The sequence below is a fragment of the Epinephelus fuscoguttatus genome, linkage group LG9, assembly GCF_011397635.1.
Source record: "Epinephelus fuscoguttatus linkage group LG9, E.fuscoguttatus.final_Chr_v1".
In the NCBI taxonomy this organism is placed as follows: Eukaryota; Metazoa; Chordata; class Actinopteri; order Perciformes; family Serranidae; genus Epinephelus; species Epinephelus fuscoguttatus.
The window spans coordinates 19,142,523-19,166,319 of NC_064760.1; the positions used below are offsets into that span (position 1 = coordinate 19,142,523).

The window sequence follows — 23,797 nt, forward strand, 5'->3', positions numbered from 1 at the left end:
TAATGACGATGCACAATTCCCCCATCTGGTTAGACTGCAGGTGTTGTGTGTCTAACGGCTGCAGTGCTCCCTCTTAATACAAGACCAATTTCAAAAATTGATGTTCAAATCAGTCACGTAGAGAAACTAAACGTGGAAAAATAGGGTCCGATTTGAAAAATGCCAAAGTTACCCTTTAAATAGAAGCATCATCTTTTTGTCATGGATCTGCAAAGTATTGTGGCCAATACTTGCTCCATGATTTATTTGTAAAATATTGTTGCATCTCTGGTTTTACAAGCTATCTACTCTTGCTGCCCATATGTACTGCAGTATTAGACCATTAAGTAGGCTACATGTCAGCTCCAAACAAGCAGCATTAGTGCAATGATGTGATTTGAGCACTGAAACGGAAGAAAGAAATGATTTCCACCACTGCTCCACAGCATGAAATAACACTTGTGATTGCTTAGTGACAGTCAAGAGTTGCTTTATGCACTTTACTTCATAAAAGGTGGCATAAAACATGCACAGTGGATACTGGTGCTGATTAAGTGACATGATAGCAACAGTATGAGACCGTAAACAAAATGAGATATGGCAGGTCCTTCTATTCCAACTTTACAGACGTTGTTCCAGTAGATATATACAGCTATGGATTTTATGCTCCATAGGTTTAACAGAGGGCTTTTACAAGCTCAGATCCAGGCTCAATAATAGCAGAGTAATGGAAAGCACACAGTGGAAGGGATGAAGGTGAACGGTAAACACTTGAGTGAACGCTGGAAAATGAAGGACTATATTTTTATAGTCGTTTAAAATTCATTTAAAACAAAATCAATGAGACCTTGATACCACAATCAATATTTGTATTCATGTCAGTAACTGGAGTTACCCATCAAGGTTTTCCATTCATATTCCCACCGCTTTCATTTTCAAGATGGATGATGAATAAAGCAGCGTTTGCAACGAGTACTTCCTGCGATATGTTCCCTTTTGCTGTGTGGACACAGACTAACTATTGTTACAGTATTGATCGAGTAAATGAAAGGATGGCAGGGCTGTGGTAAAGTCCAGCTGATGTGACGGATATCTGATCAGTCTGTCCTCCTTTCAGATCTCGTTTCGAACAGTTCTTCCAGTTCTGAATGAGCAGACTACGAGGCTACGAGGTGCCGGCAATGCTTTTAATCTCTGCGTGTCAGTTCCAGTTCCTGGGCAAGTTCTCAAGGATCCTGCGTCGGTGTGAAGGGTTCGTCACTCCTGCGGCGCGCAGATCCTCCTCGGTGATACCACTGTGGAGAAGAGAATGACATTCATATTAATTTCTTACATAGTTTGTAAAGACTTTCATAGTCCAGTAAATATTTGTAGGTACACATAGTGCAAACATCTTTACATAAACACACCATGACGAGATTTATGATCTTATTCAGATGAGCAGACTAGGAGGGCATACACAGAATATACAGGATAGTTTACCCATTTGCTCCCTGGTAACCTACCCACTTATGTAGCAGTACACCCATTTACCACTACATCACTGGATGGGCATAACTCTCACATGCAAGCTATTAATATATTCAGAACTAGAACTGTCCTATGAACACTGAGGTCATCTACAAGCAAATATATTTTGCTCATGTAAAGGATGGAATAAAATATGACTAAAAGAGGTGAGTTACTCATCAAGTTTCTGTTTTATGTATTTATGTATTCCAGTGATTTAATTTTGTGATTGCATCAAAGAGTGAGGCAGAACTTAAGCAATGTTTTGTAAAAGAGAGAGAAGAGCTGGTCAGTGGTGTGAAATAACACTGGGACCTGGTGGTGACAGCTTTAATGATACAGCTAATACTGCAAATAATAAAGCTAATGTAAAGTGAAAACCTAGCTGTTTTTTGATTGCAGATTTTGCACATGCAAACCACAGATAAAGTTCTGGGGTTTTTTTTGTTTGTTTTTTGTTTTTTTTTGCGTGCAACAAGTAGACAATAAAGAGTATTTAGACAGACAATTTGTCAACCCCCCCCCCATCACAAAGACAACTGAATCGCTTTCGGTTTTCTTCAGAGCAGTGACAGAATTTACAATGAAATTCTTATCAACCGATAGCTACTGGGGAAAACAATAGTGCCATCATATTCCTGTTTTTGTTGCACAATATTTGACGCACTTCCTCTGTGCCCTTAAGCAAGCCTTTATTTTCCCACAAGACTGTACCCATTGGCAGTCAGAGATGCAAAATGAAAGCCGTGTTTAGAGGAACCAATCTACACGCAGATTGTGTCATTAGTCTTTACTTGTAGAGAAACTCCCACGCATTGTCTAACTTGCAAAAATATGATTTTATTGCTGCAACATTTCGTTAACTGGACCTTCATCAGGCAAAGGGAAGCCATCTTAAGGAAGAGTCTGAGTTTGCAATCAGTCACGTTACCCACATGCATTAGTAAATGAACCTGTAGGTAAAAAGCAATGATGTAAAGGGAGTATTTGTTGTATTTGTTTCCTATTTACACTGGATTGTGACATCCTGGAGGAGGGGCCAAGTGGTTTTGAGGGTTGTGTGGGAATTCAGACCAAAACAGTTTCTACCTTCGCTTCACATGTTACTGGAGTTTTGGTTTCAATATTTGTTTATTGAGAAGTCTGGTGAGGAAGTAAACCTGGTGTGGCTGAACAAAAAATTTTGAAGTGTAAAGACGGACTCATTTGGATTTGTTTTCATGTAAGAATGTATTCTGTGGACAAATCAATAAAAAGGAAAAGTGTGTGTGTGTGTGTGTGTGGGGGGTGGGGTGGGGTGGGGGGGGGGGGTGCTTTATTAATTTTTTTTAGAGTGCTTTATTAATTTCCTTGCTGCAACCACATGTCTCAGTGATGAAGTCAATGCATGAATGGTCTTAGTCGCAGTGACTGTAATGGCTGTAATAGTATCCAAACTCATGTTACCTGAAGTAATCCAGATCATCCCAGCCACTGAGGCTGAGTCCCAGGGTATATTTCTGAAGACCCAGAGTACTGAGGAGCTCCCGCACGGTCTCCGGTGCACCTTGGAGGACAGACACCTGCGTTGAGATAAAGCAGACAGCGTTTATACAGAGAACCAGGAGTCACATCTTTCTTGAAGTTGTCTTTGAGAGCTGTGTGCTACCTCTTTCTCCCAGCCGTAGCCTCTGTCTCCATGCATGGAGGGGCCATTTCTGTAACTCGGCCTCTGGTTGGGTATGGACGGGCCTCTCTGCTCTGTGGGGAAGAAGTCTACTTCACTGAGGCACTTGGCCATTTGCAAAGCAGTGAGGGAGTTGTCTCCTGTGGGTGCAGGAGGCTGCTGATCCGCCATCCAGGAAGCAGAGGAATGAGAGTGTCCTAAGTGGGTGGGGATGTAGGGGAAAGCTGGCGGCACCTTGGCTGCCCGGATAGGTTTGGTTCTTTCTGGGAGAAGCTGATGTTGATCCCTTCTTGTTTTTTCCCTGATGATGGCTGAGTGATTCATATACAAGTTTCTCAGGTTCTTCTCAGGCAGTATGGAGTCTTGAAGAATATTTTTTTGGTATTTGTCTCTGGGTTGTGGTGTCTGTTCCTGATACTGTGACACGGCGTTACTTGAGGGTGGTGTTATGGGAGACGGGTTTTTAGCAGGGAAAAGCTGATAGGAGGAGTTGGTTTGGGGTGTATGAAGGTCGTTGGTTGGAGTGTACTGGGGCAGGACGGCTGGGATTTCAATCTCTGTAAAGTCCGATCTGCGACAGGGTCTTCTGTCGAAGCCAGGGCGTCCTGAGATTTTTGGGAGCTGCAAAGCCTCGTTTCCGGACCAGATCACTTGAGGGTCCCTTCGCTGAGGAAGAGCCTCCTCCACCCTGCGTGCCACTGACACACCTTCGAATATGAAGTAGGCAGGATTGGTGTAGCTGCTCGGAGTTAGTTTGGGAGGAGCTGCCAAGGACCTGCAATGAAAAATACATGTTACAATTTTATGTTACTAATTGTGTCCTCACCTCACACTCATTTTCTTCACAGGAGTTCGTAATGTGTTCTCTAGCATTCACTGTTAATATTGTTGCAGATATTCAGACCAAAGATGGCACTGAGCCTAAAAAAAGAGCTGTATTGATCTGGGCATGTGGCGTCAGTTGCCACTGAGAAGATGAAATACAATGTAAGGATTCCAGTTTGAGTAATACACACATGAGTTTAAAGTGTCCCTATTATGCTCATTTTCAGGTTCTCTACTAGAACATGTTTACATGCTTTTAAAAATCAAATGCCACTAGCATAAAAACACTTGCTGCGCCTTTTTATTTTTGCCAGGCAGCCATCCCATCATCTCAGGCAGAGGATACTTGCTGTAGCTGTGGTTGAGGGTGAGCGGCTGTCAGTAAAGAGTGTGTTGAGCACAGGGAAACGGAGATCTATGTGGGTACATGAGACCCAAAAAAGAGGATGGATCACGGGTCCAGGAGCTTTGACAACCTGCTGTCTATAGTCAGGGCCGTATAGCTCTGGGTATCCAGCAACTGCCAGCAGTTTCTCCTCCATTGTTTACCAACTGTAAACTTATTGTCGTGACTACCACAGAAGGCCGCCTCTTAAATCATCTGATTGGACAATGGGAAAAAAACGGAGATGACGTGGGGCGCTTATACACTCTGACTTGAAGTTTTTTCAACTCCAGGAGTTCAGAGAACTTGGGCAAAAATGCCAAGTGCCTAGAGCGCAGGAATGCAAGGCGGGTCACAATGCAAAAACAGTCATTAAAAACAATAACAAAAAGCCGCCTCCAGCTGCTAAAACACTCTCTGTGTGATCCGGGCCTTAATGTTAAAAAAAACCCAACACTTTATTTTCCTTGTACTGTCTGCTGCACCTGTACACTCTGTCTGAATTGCTCCATTTTAGTGCGTCTCTCTTTGAGCCCCCCTCTTGAAAAAGCCCAGTCTGCTCTGATTGGTCAGCCTTCATCAGGTCTTCTGTATCTTGGCAGCTCTGTGCTGCTGCAGGTGAATGACTGTAATGGAGAGTAGCAGCAGTTTCTACAGTGAAAATCACCAATAAAACTTCTTAACAGAACCGGACATGTTCCTGGAGGAAAATGATCCAAAATTGGGAAGGAATTAACAACATCCGTATGACGACAGCTTGTAGCTATATGTAGCAGTGTACACAGGCTACGTAACGTAAACACTTGCAGTAGCATGCCTGGAGCAGATGACCATAAAAAGAAATCTGTCACAATCTGACGTCACCTTATCTTGAAAGTAGAAAAGAACTGTTGGAAATAGAGTATTCATAACGCTCTGAGGCCTGAGGTCACAGAGATTACTTCTACATATGTTTACCTCATTATTTGAACATTATGACACTGTAACATTATATATATGACAGAAAACAAGGAAAAGCATAAGAAAGGTCCCATTTAATGGCTCATCAGACGTCAAAACGCTACACATACAGCGTAAAAAAAGCATTCATGGTTTTTCAGAATAATTTAGATATCTACCGTATCACAATTCACAGGAGTTGGGAACAATATTCTGAGAAAGTTTTTTCAAAATAAAAGTATGAAGTGGAAAGTGGGTAGAACTTTGAGCTTGGTTATGTTGAAAAACACAGCAGGTAAAATGTGTTCACAATGTCAAAAATAATTTGTAAACCTCCAAAACAAAACATTAATTCCAGAAAAGAGTGATTCTTTTCTCGGATTAATATTCTTTTCAGTAACCCAGTTCATGTCACTCACACGTCACTCAAACCAACTCATGGACGATTCTTTTGGCCCCTTTGATTCACTTTTGTCCTTAAGCTCAGGTGGTGCATGCTCATGAATGCCCCGTTTTTTGGCTCAAGAATCTGCAGCACTGAGAAGTTAACCTGGCTCTAACGCACACCTGTGCATACACCATACAGAAACAGGATTGTGGATTCACTCCTGCCTGTAAAATCAAGTTAACTCATTTTTCTTTAAAGAACCGGTGAAAAAGAACATTTTGTTTGTGAATCTAACATCCCAACCTTTCCTTGAGAGCTGGAGGCGTCCTGCTGCTTTACACTGATGCTCAGACACATTAAGAGGTCCTCACCTGTTTACTGGGACCCGTGTGGATGCAGGAGCCATGTGTCCTCTTCCAGGACCTTTATCGTCTTTCTCAAAATAGAAACACTCTGAAAAAGTCAAATCACAAGAAAAGTATTTCATAATAAGCTAGACTTCCTCAAACTGTGCGGCGCGTGCAGGCCAAAGGGCAAGCCAGTTTGCAAACAGCATTGCAGTGTTTGTGTGTGTTGTTGTGATGCCTGACCTGGTGACATAATACTCATCTGTCCTGTTTCAGTGTCTCAGGATGCATCTGGTCAGGGTCAGTCATTCAGGAGCCAAAAGAGGAAGCGGTCGATAGATACCAGCAAGTGTAAAGCCAAGCCAGGGATCATTGAGGAACCAAATAGAGGAAGCAATGTGAGACTCACAGGAGAGTGAAAGAATGCAGTGACAGTAGAGATAGAAGTTTAGTAGGAAGTGATAGTGCAAGCGAGGCAAAGGGTAGGAGAGGACGAGTTCCGGCTGACCCACCATAGGTCTTCTCCCGAGTTCCTCGTCTGTCCTTGGGCACATGGACCCTGACCCGTCCTCTTATGGAGCCCATCTCTTCACCGCGGTGACTCAAAAATGTCTCAAACTGCTCCGACGCACCGGTGAGCGAGCGCAGAGCCACACAGCATTCACCTATAAAAAAAAGATTATTCATTCTATCAATAAAACATTTCACCCTGAAACAAAGTATCCAACCTTTCCATCCACATAGTTTCAGCATGATTTCCATCAACCTCGACACTGACTACAGTTCAATGACTGTGAAGGTTAATTACATTTCATTTGGAGCACTTAGAGGAAAATTTATACTTTTAACATTCGCAGCTCATCGCCTCAAACTATAGTGGTCCATACACTTTGCTATGTGTAATTCTTCCTTTTGCATAGAAATGAAAAAACTGAAAGTATTCTCGGTAGAAAATAGTCATCAATGAAACTGTTCACAGGTCAGCTCCTGCAAGATGTGTTTAATACAAATTTTTGGAGTTCAAAATGAAATCTTCAAACAGTATCAAAACATTATGGAACTATCTAGATTAGGAGATAAAGTTTAAGGCCAGAAGACTTAAGTTACGACTTTATGACACTTTTTAATGCCAGGCAGAATGAAATTAAAAAACCAAATTGACAATGATTTAAAAAAAAACATTAAGCTATATCAATTACTTAATTTTGCACAAATATCTATTTTAACATGCAACATGACTTTTTGTTTCATGGTAGTGACGAGGGTAGAGTAGAACTGAGAGATACCTGGCGTTTGTTGATGTGTTTTCTTGTTGATTTTGTGTTTCTCACTCTGCCTGTGAGATTCCACTGCTTTGATTTTCATTTTCAGGAGTTTAAAAAACGTTTAAATTCACCAAGCCTCGTATGCATTGCCTCGTACAGGTTTTGGCAATGCTGCAAAATCTTAGTTACGTTTTTTTGTTGAGTTTGCACTTCCCATGTTGTCAAGGGTTCAGTGCCAGGATTTGAAGTCAATTCAACACAGTGGCCAAACGGGGAATCCCAACGTTTGAGTCCGTCATGTGATGCCATGCGACCAAAAAACCTTTTTGTATAGGGTTACATTTTAAAAGAAGTGTCTGTAAATCAGTGGATACATTTTTTGAGTGTCACAACCTCTGTAAAATGACTTGTTTCATTATCAGGGTTTGACGCTTGCTTTCAGTCCGCGTGATTAAATCATGTTATTGTCACTGAAGTTAGCAGAGGGCTAGAAATCAAGCTTTTTTGGCTTCATGCACCACTGAAAACTTTCACAGGAATGAACAGGACCCTGCCTCAAATGTTGTATTCAGTTCTCTTGATACATTTATGCTAGCTAGCAAACAGTAGATCCTCTGATTTGAGCTTCCCAGCTGGAAACAAAATACTAATATCGTTGGCTAATATCTGCTATCCTGATCGGCGTGAGGCATTTGGAAAATTGATTTTGAAAATAGATGTTCCCAATTTGCAATGCAACGTCAGAAAAAAAGATTTAAAAAATCCTACTTTCCATGTGTTAACATTTGTAAGAATTTAAAAAGATTGATTTAAAACATTTTAATTCCAAAAAAGGCTTTAGTTTTTTATGAATGAAGTCAGTGTATTTTAAGTCTATTTAAGGATTTGTGGGAACCCTGTTGATATCATATTTAATAAGAGTGTAAACAAGAAAAATCATTTCATGTTTTTGGATAAACTGTTACTTTAAGGGCCCTAATTAGCCAATCTAGAGGGAAATTATGAATAGACTACTTAATTAGACAGAATTAATTTGCCGTGTGACCAACCGTATGACTCAAAACCATCACATGACTTGACAGACAACAGCAGGTGCTGATCCTGGAGATACTCCATGTCGGACATGATTGGAAGAAGCTGTGACAGACATGAAATAAAAAAAATCCATGTTAAAAATCTGACTTTGAAATAAAACCATACTTTCAACCATTTCCAAATAAGCCTCTGACCTTTGGCAGCTGTTTGAAGGACCAGCCCAGTTTGAGAAACCCGGGGACATCACAGCTCTGTGAGTCATTCTCTGTGGAGCGTCGTGTCTCTGCAGAGAAAGACATGAATTAATCTTTTGCCATCGTTTTGCATAATGGCTTTATATAAAATGTCTCATAGGGTGCGACGTCATACCTTCAAGGCAAGACGAATGAAATTCAATGAAGAACTTTGCCTTGCTCGCCGTCTTCACGATGGCCTCGATGCCTTCGAGCTCTATCCAGGCCCTCTCCATGCCTGGAGTTGTATCTGTGTGAGACAAACGCATCACAATACAGTTCACTTAATGAAGGGATTCAGTCATAGTCCATCTGTTTGTGTCCAGTGGGGCCACAACAATGACATCACCTGCTTTGGAGCTGTACTGTGATGTCACTCCCACTTGGAACGTGGCAAAAACAGGTGAGTGATCACTTGTGAAGATGTCATCTGTGCAACCTGGTAAGAGACAAACCCATGGTACTTTATTATCGTAACTGTAATAATAGCGCTAAATATCTCACATGCACTGTTGCAGAAATCACCGTGCAGCGCTGTGAGGCAGACGAGCTATCAATGTTATTTCACAGGATGTGACAAAAGTGCGATTTAAGAGACAAAGTGTAGTTTTGCTACTACACAGTATGTTTTGTTTTGACAGTTTGCTGAGGTTAGTCAGAAACAAAAGCTCGGGCAGAATAAGAGGAAATGACTCTGTTTTTTTACGGACCACAGACCAGGATGTAGGGGTCGACCGTTATTCCTTTTGAGGGCTGCTCTCATTTTACAGTGGCACAAATGAAAAAAAAAATGACCACAGATATCTAATTCGAGAGTGCTGCATCAAAACCTCTGGTTATGACAAGACTCTGTGCTGCTCTCATATGTTTCATTTACATCTTATTTAACTGTTTCCTTCTCTACTTAAAGCTTTTTGAGTCATATATATATTTTAAATCTCCACATCTTACCATATGCAGTGCAGAGGACGTGTGTCTCGGGGTAGGACTTCCACAGAATCCTATCACACCATGATGGAACATTGACTCGCACCTACAGACACAGATTATAAATCAACAATGTATTGTATGTTTGTCAGTCTACAAATAGAAACAGTATGCACTTGAGGATGCCTTCATTCCTGTTATGCCACACGTTCCTTCTTTAGACTCTGACTTAACTCTTAACCTCCTATTTTTAGTGGTCGTGGCTGCTGCTGTCAGTTCTGTGTCCCTACAGAGCCCTGACATAGGATTAAGGTACGCATAAAAATATCTTAAGAAGTGAGTCAACTGTATATTTAGATCGTCTCTGTAGGGTCTTTGTAGTTGTGCTTTGCTGGGAGAGTATGTATTACATACTGGATTTAGCATCAGAGTCTAAACTACATAAAGCTACAGGCTGAAAGTACGACAGCGGTGTCATTTAGATAAATGATCAAGACAAACAGGTGCAGGATGTGAAGGTGATTAACACAGCAATAAATGCTAAACTGAGTGACTCCAAAAGCAAACATTTAATCATAGGAACATACTTTGGGATCAACAGATCTTCATCAGGAGCTTAAACGGATTGTATGTAACTCTGGAAGAAGACAGATGACTGTTGAGTCTCATTCCCAGGTTATCAAATATTGATGCTTTGGGTTGGTAGTTGTACCAAACCACTAACCCAAAGTGTAGGTATTAGACAACCTGGGAATAAGACTCAACAGTCAGCTATCTTTCTCCTGAGTTCAATACAGCACCTTTAATATAAGCAAGACAAAGATTCTGCAGCCTTGCTAGTGGCTCTGTACTTGTTCTTTTATTCTTAAACTTGTCTTACATTTTCTCTTAATTTTCTCTTAAAAGGAAGAAATAACAGAAGTCAACTCCGGATGCACCAACTGTTCTCAACCGTCCAAATCTGCTCTTACCCAGGTGGCTGAAACATGAATCCCACCTCATCTCAAGTGACCTATTACCCTAGGTAATGCTCCCTAAACACTATATAAGGGCAGGTGTTGTGCCCAAGAATTGGAAAGATGCCACCAGAAAAGGCTGTAAGAAGAAGACCTTAAGCAGCAGTGAAATTAACGTACTGGTAAATAAACTTAACCAAGGCATTATAACTGGTGTTACAAAAAAATCAAAAACCTAACAATGGCAAAACATTTATGATGTTGTAAATGCCAAGTCCGCAGAGGGATGCACTGTAAGTGAAACTGCCAGGAAATTAAGTCTTTAGGGTATTACAGATATCTAAAAGCAGCGCCCTTGGCAGTTTGGACCGGTCAGCAGCGGTTCATCTGTTTTATCAATTAAATCTGTGTGATCTCTAAAAACACATACTCTACTTGGGCAAAAGCATCTAAGAGCAGTATGTAAGCCTCTCATTATCATCCAGTCATCATCATTAAGTCTTAATTGGGATCAGTGGACCAATAGTATTTCTTTTAATCCACAAATTTAATAATCCAATTACTATTATTACATTATGTTATAATCTAAATTTGATTACAAGATATTTACCTGTGATTTTTTGTTCTATAGACTGTAAAAGTAATGGACGTGGCTACTGTGATATCACCCTCACCATATTTGGGTGAGAGGGTGGAGCTGTGGAGGAATTAGGGCTGGATCAGGCTGAGAAATCAAGGACACTATCTGCAGACAGTCTGCCACTCAAAGTGGCCCGCTCTTAATTATGCGTAACTTTTAGCCTTAGTAAAATTTAAAGGGGTGAGTTATATAAATATTCAACCCTGTACAGTTGTCATGAAGGAGGAAATTAGCTATACAGACCCAAACTGTTTTTCGTATCAGGCTGTCAACGTGTTTATTTCTGCTGTGAAGTTGGGCATTTTAACATGAATGTCTACGGGGATTGACTGGCGTCTGGAGCCAGCCTCAAGTGGTGGTTTAAAGATCTGCAGTTTTTGGCACTACGGTGTTGGCTTCATTTTTCAGCCTCGCAGGTTGCCACTTGGTTTTTTCATGTTACTCAGATTTAAAACTTGTGTTTCCTTGCATTGGACAAACAGTTTGTGGACTGTGGAAACAATATTTCTCTCTTAATAAGAGTGTTCTTGACCACTTGAAAATGTTCTCTTACCTAGGAGAAGCGCAAAACACTGGTAAATCCCAGAAATCAATGGGTACTAAAAACAAGAGGATAAATCCAAAGAAAATTTGAATGTATATTGCCTTCTGCACAAGGCTTACTGTCTACAAAATTTCATGACAATCCATCCAATAGTTGTTGAGATATTTCAGGACTCACCAACAGACCAATTCTGCCATCCCTAGAGCTATGCTGCTGAAAACCTTGATGTCACTGAAGTCATGGACGTCTTGCTTGTATGTGTCTAAACAGTTTTTTGGCGGCAACTCAGAGGTGCGGATATTGTATTTATTGAGGGCATGCATCCTCCATCCTGCACCTGAAAGAATTTTGGATGTACACATCATCCTCATTTACTAAGGTGCTTTTGTGAAACAAGAAATGACTCACCCCTGAAGTCTTGTACTTTTGCCACAGGTAGCAGTCTCTGGAGCCCCGTTCATACCGATAGGTGGGTGGAAATGCAATCTTCTCTTCCTCTTAACCATGATAAACAGAGAAAGAGTGAGTTAAGCAAAGGCAGAGATGGAAAGTCAAATTAAATCGTACTGTATTTATTTATTTATTTATTTATTTATTTATTTATCATGTATTTTGTAACTGTAAAATAGCCTTAAAGTGTTTACACATCAACTGTCTGATAAAGGTTTTATGGATTTAAATATTGAACAAAGGTCAACATCAAACTGAAACTCACTGAAATTGAGAAAGGACTTCCTCTTGTGTCTTTCTCGGGTCAGCTGGTCTGCACACATGAGCTCCTCAAACTCTCTTTTAGATACATGTTTGAGGATGTCCTGGAGTCAGTGAGGAGCAGAGAGAAGCAGGAACATCATGAATATCATGTCACATGTAACAACAAACCCATCTCCAAACACTGTCAAAAAAGAGCAATGAATAATACATAAATAAAAAGTCTGTCCCACCTGTACGTCCAAGTCGAGTCTGTAGTTGAGGTCTCCACACCAGAAGAGATGGGTGAAGCGCAGGCTGATGTCGAAGGCGCTGAGATGTTTGTCACCCAGAGAAAGAAGCCTGAGGATGTCCACAAAGTTCTGGTTCCTCCTGAACATCATTTACATTACAAGAGACAGACATATTTTTAATACTGCATAGAAATTAAACAGGAGCACGCACATTTGGTGGTACACATGTATACTAGCAATGTACCTCAGGACTTTCTCACTGCCAGAGGTCAGGTGGCAGTTAACAAACCCAAAAGAGGTCCCGTTAAAGAGGAAGGAGATCCCAACAGCGCCCTTGTTTCCTGAAACAACAACAACACTCAACCTCAAACCTTAAAACATTTCATTTTGTTGTCAGCTATGATGCTGTACGTTTTCTGTATGTGCTTTATCACACGGGCAGCCTACCCAATGTGTTCCCCAGGCCAGTCTTCACACTGGCCGTGTTCACATGGCTGATGCGACTCTCATGCTCCGGCTTCACAAACACAGCCAGCCTCATATTCCAGAGGGACTGTACTGCCACCTACAGGACAAAGCTCTGCATTACAACAGGTAGCAAGAACAGTTTCCAACCAAGGAACACATAATGCAAATTTCTTAATTGGTTCAACACATATCTATAAAGTCAGGCACTGATTCAGTAAGACACATCCACTGAAACAGACACTCAGTTTGTGCTTCTATTCATGTCTTTGGAAAAACAAATACACACACAAAAACATCAAAACTCTAATCTATCATTTAGACAGTATTTTCAAATATATTCCCACAAGAACACTGATGACAAAATATCAGAAACCTGATGTTCCTTCACACTTAATGCACACTGTCTACCAAATGTGACGTTACAAGGTTTCACTTGAGGGTGGACGTCCTTTGAAATGTTGAGGAACGTGTTTTGATCTTGTTGTATGTACAAAACTATAAAATGAATAAAGCAGTGATTGTGATTTACATGAAGTTGAAACGTAAGCTTTGTAAGACTAAAGTGCCAGGGTACATTACAGAGTAGAAGTAAAATGTTTATATAGTGGTCTGTTCAAATAAAATATCCTTAGTTTACATTCATTCTGGCTGGCCTAACGTATTACCCAAGTACTGTTGTATATTGTTTTAAAATGTGAACTTACTTTGCAAAAATAAAGAACAGTTGCATCAGATTGTGTAAAATTAGATCATGCAAAGGTATTTGTTTCGCAAAATTGCAAATCTGTTTAGACAGCAGGGCAGTGTTTTGATTTGCAGACTTACTGTAAGGGAGTATCATTTGGGAGATGAATTTTAAATGTTTATTTATTTATTTTTTAATCTTAAGAATTAGCTGTGTTAGTTGTTTGAACAAAATGTATCTTGGTTTGGAGAAATGTGTCAATTCAATTCAGATAAACTGCTAAATATAAATAAATTAAATATAACAATATAATATAAATAAATTTCTTCACTCTGAGATGTTATGTTAAAATTTAGTGCGTTTTCATTATATATTCATTAAGCACAAACTAAAATAAAATACTAAAATCAGTGACATTAATGAAAAATATCAGTACCCATCCTTCAGGACTGCTTCACTGAATTTGGTCAAGTAGCCTTGTATGAGCAGATGTGTTACTGAAGTACTGATAGGTTTGACAAATATATTGGAAAATGAGGAAAATATATTATATATCCATAACAGGAACTGACCCTTGCTCGTGCTGGTAGTACAATAAGCTTAAATTATTATTTGAATTTTTTTTGCTTGGAAAATCATTCATTCTGATATTACTTATGACCTGTGGGTTTGTCAGGGATTTTTTTAATTTATTCATTTTATTTATTAATTTTATTTTATTGATTTCTTTGCAAATATTGTTAATTTGTATATTTATTTTCTTCTCTGTGCTTGTGCTGTGTTGTGTTGCTCTACTTGCTCTATTAGAAACAGTATTGATTTAGCATTGCCCTGCTGTATACAACTTTTTTTATGTATGCATAATCTATAAATAGACTTTTGTGTGTAAAATTTGGTGCCCCCCTTTTAGTATTCAGGGCATGTAAAATTGTGAATCCTTCTTCCATGAAAACATGGCAGCTGTATGATAATGCGTCATATTTTGACATAAGAGTCACCACTTCAAGTTGAAATGTCTGAAATAAAAAAAGTAGAATTACTTGTTTGAAGTCGATGTGAGTGTAGCTGCGAAGGGTTGCTTTGATATGCTCTGTCCACTCTCTCTCCCCCTGAGGGTTTTCCTGAGTCCCCAAGGCATAGATGTCATGAGGGAGTAAGGCAGTGGAGTCATCAGGAGTGTGTCCCAAACCGCAGCAGGTCACCCACGCCTGCAGGCTGCGAGGAGGAGGGGAACCACCTGTGTGTGCAAAACAACTGTAAATAATAATAATCTAAAAAAACGTCTCCCTCTAATTCAACCTCTTGTTGTCTGACAGTAAAAGATGTCATCACATTGATGGTTACCCATGTTCCAGGTGCCTACGAACACAGAGATCACGTCAGGTTCACTCAGCTGAGAGTGTCTGGTTTTCATCAGCTGGAGGAGTTGGCAGAAGGCGTCACGTTTCTGAAAGAGACGACAGCCACTCGGTGAATTATGGGAAAGAAAACAGCAAATTCCAGTTACTAATAAAAAATAATCATCTTTTCTTACCCGTGCACTCTCAAATGTCATCTCCCGTGGTGTGTTGTGGTGGCTGTCAACCACCATGCGTACCTTGGCCGGACTGCTCTGGAACTTGACAATCTGAAGGACTGATGAAGAAACAAGCCAGCAGACAATTAAACAATATATCTGCAACAGAGAGAAAGGTTATAGACACTAACAGGTGTATTGTCTCTTACTTCTGTCATGTGAGACCCTCTCTATACCAAATGTACAGGCCTTCCTGTCAAAGAGCAGCACTCCTGTGTCCACGTCCACGGAAACAGTCTGTCTGCCATACCTCACCATCTTCACCTGCACACACCAAGAAACACAACTTTTTAAAAATAAAATGAAACTAAACAAGAGGCCATTTATTTCATTTGTTGGTTGTAAGATGAAGTGTGTTTTTCAACCTGATTTACCTGAAAGGAGTTGACTGGCAGCTGTCTGGCATGGTTCTTGACAGGTGTTACGGTGGTGGGCGCTGGTTCAGGAGGAGGCGGGTTTGGCTGCACTGCCAGATTGTGATTGGTCACTGCGTCTTGTAATGCTTTTAATACCTTTAGGAGCAGAGAATGTTCAGTGTTACAGTCTTACCAGTGTCATTACAAATCAAGACTGGTTTGTGCATTTTTATTTTAAAAAACCTCATCATCACTGTGACTAAAAGTTACAAGACTGTGAGCAAAAGTATTGCAACAAAGCACTGCATTATCACTCATTACTTAAACACACTGTATGCTTTTCTGGTACACTGTTTCCATAATACCAGACTTGCTGACTCATTGCTACCAATCACACCATTGGCACTCTACCCCCATAACTTGTCATTTTACCAAATAACTTTAGCTTTAATTGCTCTTGTGTAGTTCATATTTTCACATATACATATTCATATTCTTATACTAGTTGTATATACACTTTAAAAAATAATCTATTGCTTCAACTTAATTTGCATGCATCTTTTTAAGCAGTTCACTAGAGTCTTTTATAATCTGACAAACTCAACTAGTTTAGTACATCCACAAAAATATTTTGCTTTGATTTCCAAAAGCTTAATTAAATTGAACCCATCTAATATTTATCCAAAAGTTGTGGTGATGTTTAGTGTACAAATTATTTTATTTAAGATATTCTAATTTATTTATTTTAATCCCATCCTATCAAAAGTATTAACTTCTTGAAAAACTGGCTTGAATAGTTTTAATAATTTTTTATGATAAATAACTTCTTTATTTTAAGCGTTATCCACTAACTCCATTAATCATTTTTTAGAGTGTACCTCTTCTTTTATTTATTCTTATTTTGTAATTTAATTTTACTTCCCTATATATCTGTACTTATTTGTTTTTGTGCTGCTGCAACACCTGACTTTTCCCTGTGGAGATTATCAATAAAGGCTCTCCTCTCCTCTCCTCTCCTTTCATCTCATCACTCATGAAGCTTGCCATTATCAAGAAAACTCATAAACAGATAACTTTGTGTAATTGTTAACATACCTTTTTCTCCAACGAAGAAAGGAGGCTGACCAACGCTGAAATCTTACACAAAATGCTGTCGATCTCCATCTCTGGGCCCTGGTTCCAAAAATACAAGAACAAAGGCACAATGACTTGATGTATATGGATGTGTTATCCCCCACAGTACTGGGTTACAGTTAGTTACAGCTCTTCAGAAAGCATGCTGCATGGTTTGTATCGTACCTGTGCTTTGGTGTGTGTTAAAGAGCAGCTAGGATGGTCGAAGACCTTGGCCAGGGTTTCCAGACTTGAGAGAGTCTGGTCAATCTCACTGTATAGATCACATCAAAACTTCTGTTTAATGACCATATATCTATTTACATACATTTTACTGCAGTGGTTCCCAACTGGTCCTGCCACGGGGTCCAGATTTGTCCTTCATCATTAGTTCAAGGTCCACACAGTTTAATATATTCAGTGTCATACTTGCATTTGGCCATGTCGTCGAGCTAATTTGCTGTCACGTAGCTGATCAGTAGTCACTCTTCAGCAGGAAAACGGCACTTAAAAATAACACCTCTGTGGTGAAAATTCACGGCACTTGTTTTGACAAAGTTGACACATTTGCGGGTCATTCCGCGACCCACTTTTGGACCACAACCCACCAGTTGGGAACCACTGTTTAAGTGTGCAGCATCTACTCTTTAGTAAACAATAATATCAGTGTATGGCATCATCAGTCTGGAAATCTGCAAACTGCTTCTAGCTTTTAAGTGTGGTTCATCGTTAACTATAAAAGCATGCCAACCTGTTTAAGCCTTGGCACGCAGTACCCAGAGTGCGCTTGAGGTGGCACATAGTCGTTGCCCCTTTGTGCACATTCTCAATGTCGAGAGGCAGCTCACTGAAGAGGTAGTCATTGAGTAGGCTGATCACCTCACCCGCAGTGCTGTAAACAGGATAAAACAGGCAGAATTCAGTCAACATTTCAGAAACAGCGCATGTCATTTCTGCTCTCTGAATATTACTGTTGCTTAAGTTTGATCTGCGGGCAAAAACCACACAGCAGATAGCACATCGACACTGTTTATTAATAGGCCAAAAAAAGTCAAATCAGTGTGTCACATGATGTTTTCTCTATGCTTGACTGCCAGCAGATGCATATTTAAATGAGAAAACAGTGTGAATGGAACAGACGACATCATAAATCACCTCAAGTCAATAAACAGTCACATCTATAAAGTGATCTGATATTGTCACACAGAATAATCAGCTTTCAAACAGAACACAAAGATTATTTAGAAAAGCTACACCTGCAGCACAGATAAGCACTATGCAAGGAACATCTTGCGGCAATTGATCACTGTTTTGTAGTAGTTCTAGATAATCATACCTGGATGTGTTCAGCTCCTGCAGCTTATCCAGGATCAGCGCATGAGGGGCTGGTTTTGCTGGTGGTCCTGTGACAGGCACTGTGTTGGCAGAGGCTGAAACTGGAGACGGTTTCTCATCATCTGTGCATGAATAAAACATGACATCAAACAGTGTAATAATCCTGAAGATTTTCATTCAAATAAATGTCTGTTAAAGGTCCAGTGTAGAGGCTTAAGTGGCATCTAGTGGTGAGGCTGCAGATTGGTAACCAACTGAAACTTCTCCCATGTGCCAAGCATGTAAGGGAACTACGGTGGCAGATGCAAAAACATGAATAGTCCAATCTAGAGCCTAGAGTATAGAAACAAGATGGCGGTCTCCATGGAAGAGGACCCACTTTGTTTGCAGTAGGGTTGAAACAGTATGAGGTTTTCATGGTACGATAAGCATCTCAGAAAATATCGCGGTTATACGTATCACGGAAGTAGAGAATTTATATTATTATCAGTGAGAATGACCCTTACAGGAATGAAAACGGAAGGCTTAGTGTTAGTTGAACAAATGTTTTATGACTATAACTGAAACTTGAAGCCATTTTGTTAATGGAAGCACGTGTAAAAAGTCTCCCCTTGAGGGAGATTCAACGTCCAGTTGCATTTCTTTCAATATTGTAGGTAAGCAAATGTAAACAATATAATGTCAACTTTTTTTATCACAGTATTCTTTGAAACCGGTATTCCATTGCAACTGTAGTATAAACAGCCTATTCTAAGGTGACAATTTTCAGGTGATTATAAACCTGAAAAACATAGTTATGAATATTATATACCATTTCCGCTAATATATGCTCATGAACCCTACAAACTGAACCTTTAAGTTGCTATCACTGAATGAGGTAGCACAATGGTGATTGATCCACTGGCCCACTGATTAAAGTATTGCAATATGCATTATTTGGAGCATTATAAATTGGGTGTTGAGGGCGACCTTAATGGAAAAAATGCTGTATTCAGTTACAGCTAAAGCAAACTGAACATTTCCTCCTGCTGCATCTTAACACTGAAAGCATTCAACTGGCTAAAAAAGAGCTGACTTTCATAATGAAGGGGTCAAAGAAATAGTGACGTGTTTTTCAGTGAGCTTAGCACTCACTCAAAATCAGTCCATAAAACAAGACAATGGTCATTTTCGGCATTTGCTGACAGAGGATAGGTTTGAAATATTGCATGGAATAATGGAACAAGAAGGAGCAGCCACAGTGAGCTGTTATATGGAAGAGCAGCAGGCGACAGGCTGCACACCTCTCACTTAGCGCAGTAACCAACTCATGCCGTGTGCAGCATAAAATCAGATCACAGTTTCTCACAGAATGATGGAAAAAAGGCCAATAATTGCCTGATTTCTTTATTAAAAGGACAATAGTTTGTTTTGCTGCCCCCAGACCTCCTGTCCTGTTGTATTAAACCACATTTTCTGTTTCCACCAGTGACTACAGAGCTGAAATTTTTGAGACTGACACATTAATAATTACCAATCCATATTTGCAGCCCTAAAAGGAGCACATTTTTTCATAGGTTTATGTCATTTTATTATGTAAACATAAATGTATTTAACTGTTGGGTGATTTGTTGTGACAACAGCTAGAGGGCCCACCTGAGCTCTCATCCCCAGTGTCTGTATCTCTGGGAACAGCGTAGAGCAGAGGAGTGACCAGGCCCTTGTGGGGATGCTGGTACCCCAACACCAGGTCCTCCAGTGTCCGGAAACAGTTCACCTGAACCCCCTGTGTCGTCTGTGAGAGAAGCACACACATGTCAGAAGTCACTGGCTATATCTACTGTATAAATCACACAAACATGTATGTGTGCTCACAGTTTTGTCATTGCTTTAAACATAAACTGGAAAGACCACAAAAACCATAAACAAATGCACTGTGGCTGATACCAGACACGATCTACACAACACACTGGTGTTGCATGCAGAAACATATTTTTGGATATATACAAAACAGTTTAAAACATTTAAGCTTTTTCTTTGTGTTAGATAAACATGCGTCGTATGATACAAAGAGATAGTATATACATGACATGAGGACCTACAGTGTTAAGGCCCCATTAAATACTATTTTATTGCAACTTCTCATTTTTAGTTCTTAGATTTAGAAAACAGAAATGATTAAAGTCTTTTACATAAAAAATACCCTCGGACGACCGACTATGCTATTTGAATTAATCTGAATGTCTTGTTGCATGGAGTCAAACACAAAGTGAAATAACTGTCCAAGTCTAATTTGTATAATTACGTGGTAATTCCCCGACCCTCTCTCCAAAATCTTCTTCACAGAAGTATTTATTTGCATGACAGAAAAAGACACATGCAAATGATTTTGTGTGATAAAAGCATCCCTGGGGGGTTTAGAAAGATCTGCCAAACAGGAGAGGTGACATCACTGACAGCTACTTCCTGGCTGCAGCAGCAGCAGCAGTTGGCTGTCATGTTTCACCGTGGTACAACTATCCAAGTCAGTCTAACAAACCCCCCCAAAAAACATAGTAAAAACATGCATACGTTCACACATTCAAGCCGCAAGTCTGCTCTCAAACCATCCAACAAAAACCTGCACGGCTACACTTCACCGGCACTCAAAGCTGTCCAGGCAGAAATTCAGATTAAATAAGCACAGGTGCTGTACATACAAACTCATAATGCTATCGGTCACATGCACAGAATCAGCAGGGTTCACATTAGACCACAATACCGAGCTAGCTCTTTTCCTGTGCCCTCTTTTTAGAAGTTTTTGTTTTCATTTTGTGGTGAAACCGTTTTTTTGGCCCGAGCCACCACTCTGCTGTGCCAGGAACTCTTCAAATAGTATTTTTTGGTACCACAAGGATCTCTTGAAAAGCAATTAAAAAGAAATGACAAGGAATAAGAGACAGTGAGAGACAAAATGGGCCCTGAAATATCTCCATGGCCATCTTGGAAAAACAAAAAGCCAAGCATGCTACTTGTGAGTTAGTGGAGCAAATCCAGTGAGGGGAAAATACGTACTGGAGGTTTATACTGATGGCAGTGGAAACACAACTGAAATAGCAACAAGGGTTTAAGGTCTTCATTTGAAAGCGGGGGATTTTTTTCTTTTTACAAGTCAGAGGCTTAAAGACGACTGCCAGACAATCATTATTAAACTCGTTATTGGACTTTAATATGCAGACATAGTTAAAAAAGCCACAGATGCTTAGTGGTTCAGGCCCTGAAACTGCTTATTTTTCTCACTCTCGTTTTCTCTCACCCACTCTGTGTGTGTGTGTGTGTGTGTGTGTGTGTGTGTGTGTGTGTGTGTGTGTGTGTGGTTGCAAACTTTGTGCATGTACGTGTTTTTTTTATCATTGAATAATTAGGTCATTTGCTGACTAAATGGCCCCCTGCTCAGAGCATCAAAAACAGACACACACCATCACCGGCTCAAACTCTGCCACATCCAACAGACTCATTATGTCTAATACAAACACCCCCGTATATACACATAACAAATAAGCACACCCATTGGTCAGTGACCTAGTATGTGGGTTGAGTAGGAATCTCTGAGACATAAAAACAATTTCTCCTCTGTGCTGCTGAGCCGATGCTGCAAGCATGTGGCCACATGGCAGAGATGCCATTCAAGCAACAACTCCACTGCAACAGAGCCTGTACAGAAAGGAAACACAAACATGTTCCTGTTCTTCGTACAACAGGCAATAACAAACCATTGTTTGATCCCTCTAACTCCATCTGGCCGCCTGTGTCTCTCTCAGTGTGTACAGTTTTTGCCAAGACATCTATTGTGTTTCTCTTTCCTGTGAGACCGAGGAGTCAGTGCCCTGTGGCGATGAACACTCACCTGAACTGCTAGAAGGCCGTCTGCATCGGGGAGAATACGATAGGTGTGAACGTGACGCTGGAACCTGTGAAAACCAAAAATAGCCCTGTTATTAATGCCATTGCAAATTACTACAACACACTTCAGAGCAAACATTCAAAGGGAAAATGTACTTAAACGCATCATCTAAATAAGGACCAGATGTCTAACTGTAGTTAAAGACACTGTAACGTTCTTAACAAGGCGCCAGTTGTTTTACAGATCACTAATGACGTGGTTTGTTTTGGTTAAACAATGTGTGAGAGACACTTAGATCATCATCTCCATCAGTCACGTCACAGGAATTCGTTTCAGGCAGCACGTAAAGATGAAGCCGTTAGTCAGCTACTGTATGTTACCTGAACAAAGGGGGGCCATGACAGCTGAATGACTGAATCAAATGTGTAGGGATATTTAAGAAACTAAAAGAGGGGATGACATATTGAGAAAAGAACGAAGGAAAGAGGGAGCACTGCGAGCGGCCCGGCTCAGCTTTCAGGAATGTATCTGGCTCAGGCTGATGAGCAGTCAGCGTAGTGCGGTCGCTGGAGCTCCCGCCCTCTTCCAGGGGCCCCAGGGAAGAAACAGGGGCAAGAGGGGAAACAGGGAGTCCTGGGCCAGGGTTTGACTGGCTGAGAGGGACTGTGTTCGGACAGGACGGTGTGACTTGCCTAGAGTCTGGAGGTTGGCCCGGCCTGTACACAACACTCCATTCTTTGCTGGCAGATGATGGTGAAAGTGATGGATATGACAGGGAGAGCAAAGCTGCTGAATCAATTTACAGATGGGGACATTCTGTAGAAATTGTATGAATACTTTCCAGTCCTGTATGCCGAAATGTTAAAGTTTCACAGATTCAGGGCGACTAGTTATGGTTTTTACATAAAGTAGAAGTGTTTCTTCTCACACAGGGCAGCGTTTACTACTTCAAGACATCCTGAGTGAATCATTCATTAAGTATTTTCAAGGGGGTGGAGCACATAAAATTAGACATATAAAGTAACAGTGAACAACTTCTATAAAAATGACTTCTGGTGAGTGCAGAGAGTCGCAATCTCTTTCTTTTTCTTTTCTTTTAAATTCAGATCTACACTGCATCACTTACAAGAGTTGTACACTTACAAATGCATTAACAGTAAAAGCTCACAGGAGGTCATACAGAACGTACTGTCTAAGATAATGATAGCTAAAGTAGGTTAAGTTTGATAGGCAAAAGAGGTAAAATAAGCTGGCTGTCCTTTAAAGGAACAGTGTGTAAGATTTAGTGGCATCTAGTGGTGAGGATTGCAGATTGCAGCCAACTGAAACTGCTCCCATTTAGGATTCTTTCAGTGTTTGTTGTTCAGTGGGTTTTTACCAGGAGCCAAATTACCCATAGAGGTCTCCTCCTCTCCAAAAAAAAAAAATGGACCAGGTGATTTAAACTGGTAAAAACACTGAACAAAGAAGATTCACGTGACAAATCAGTGTTTCTCCAATGCTGTTCGGCATGTTGGAGACAGGCTGCTAGCCCAGCACATGCTAACGTGAACTCATCTTTTTCTGTCTGATAACTTACGATCAAGACACTTGGAAGGTTTTTAATCGGGAAGCTGACTTATCCGCAGAGGTCTCTTCCTCTCCAGAACAACCGGACCCAGTGATTTAAACTGCTAAACATCGACTAATGCAGTTTTTACGTAAAAAATAATATGTTTTTATGATGCTCTCATCACAGAGAGGCTGCTAACTAGGGTGGCCAACACAAAACAACGGCCCTATCTTGAGCTAATTTTTGGTTTGTCCGTTCTGGGCTACTG

The 23,797-nt window shown here is 40.4% G+C and overlaps 1 protein-coding gene across 1 annotated transcript in view; it reads right to left on the reverse strand.

Annotated features, from left to right (window-relative positions):
• Positions 1-23,797, reverse strand: part of inppl1b (inositol polyphosphate phosphatase-like 1b) — a 25,654-nt gene continuing 1,857 nt past the window's right edge. Inside the window, exons 2-27 of the mRNA XM_049586743.1 lie at positions 21,981-22,044; positions 19,751-19,889; positions 18,117-18,237; positions 17,532-17,672; positions 16,967-17,054; positions 16,763-16,840; positions 15,686-15,823; positions 15,461-15,575; positions 15,270-15,370; positions 15,080-15,182; positions 14,776-14,972; positions 13,030-13,147; positions 12,827-12,923; positions 12,583-12,721; positions 12,354-12,453; positions 12,047-12,135; positions 9,523-9,604; positions 8,921-9,010; positions 8,708-8,821; positions 8,533-8,621; positions 8,353-8,440; positions 6,551-6,703; positions 6,063-6,144; positions 3,137-3,929; positions 2,935-3,050; positions 1-1,274 (exon numbers count right to left, since the gene is read on the reverse strand). Coding sequence (XP_049442700.1) covers positions 1,181-1,274; positions 2,935-3,050; positions 3,137-3,929; positions 6,063-6,144; positions 6,551-6,703; positions 8,353-8,440; positions 8,533-8,621; positions 8,708-8,821; positions 8,921-9,010; positions 9,523-9,604; positions 12,047-12,135; positions 12,354-12,453; positions 12,583-12,721; positions 12,827-12,923; positions 13,030-13,147; positions 14,776-14,972; positions 15,080-15,182; positions 15,270-15,370; positions 15,461-15,575; positions 15,686-15,823; positions 16,763-16,840; positions 16,967-17,054; positions 17,532-17,672; positions 18,117-18,237; positions 19,751-19,889; positions 21,981-22,044 — 3,529 coding nt within the window. The 3' untranslated portion in view covers positions 1-1,180. The remainder of the gene's footprint in view (positions 1,275-2,934; positions 3,051-3,136; positions 3,930-6,062; positions 6,145-6,550; positions 6,704-8,352; positions 8,441-8,532; positions 8,622-8,707; positions 8,822-8,920; positions 9,011-9,522; positions 9,605-12,046; positions 12,136-12,353; positions 12,454-12,582; positions 12,722-12,826; positions 12,924-13,029; positions 13,148-14,775; positions 14,973-15,079; positions 15,183-15,269; positions 15,371-15,460; positions 15,576-15,685; positions 15,824-16,762; positions 16,841-16,966; positions 17,055-17,531; positions 17,673-18,116; positions 18,238-19,750; positions 19,890-21,980; positions 22,045-23,797) is intronic.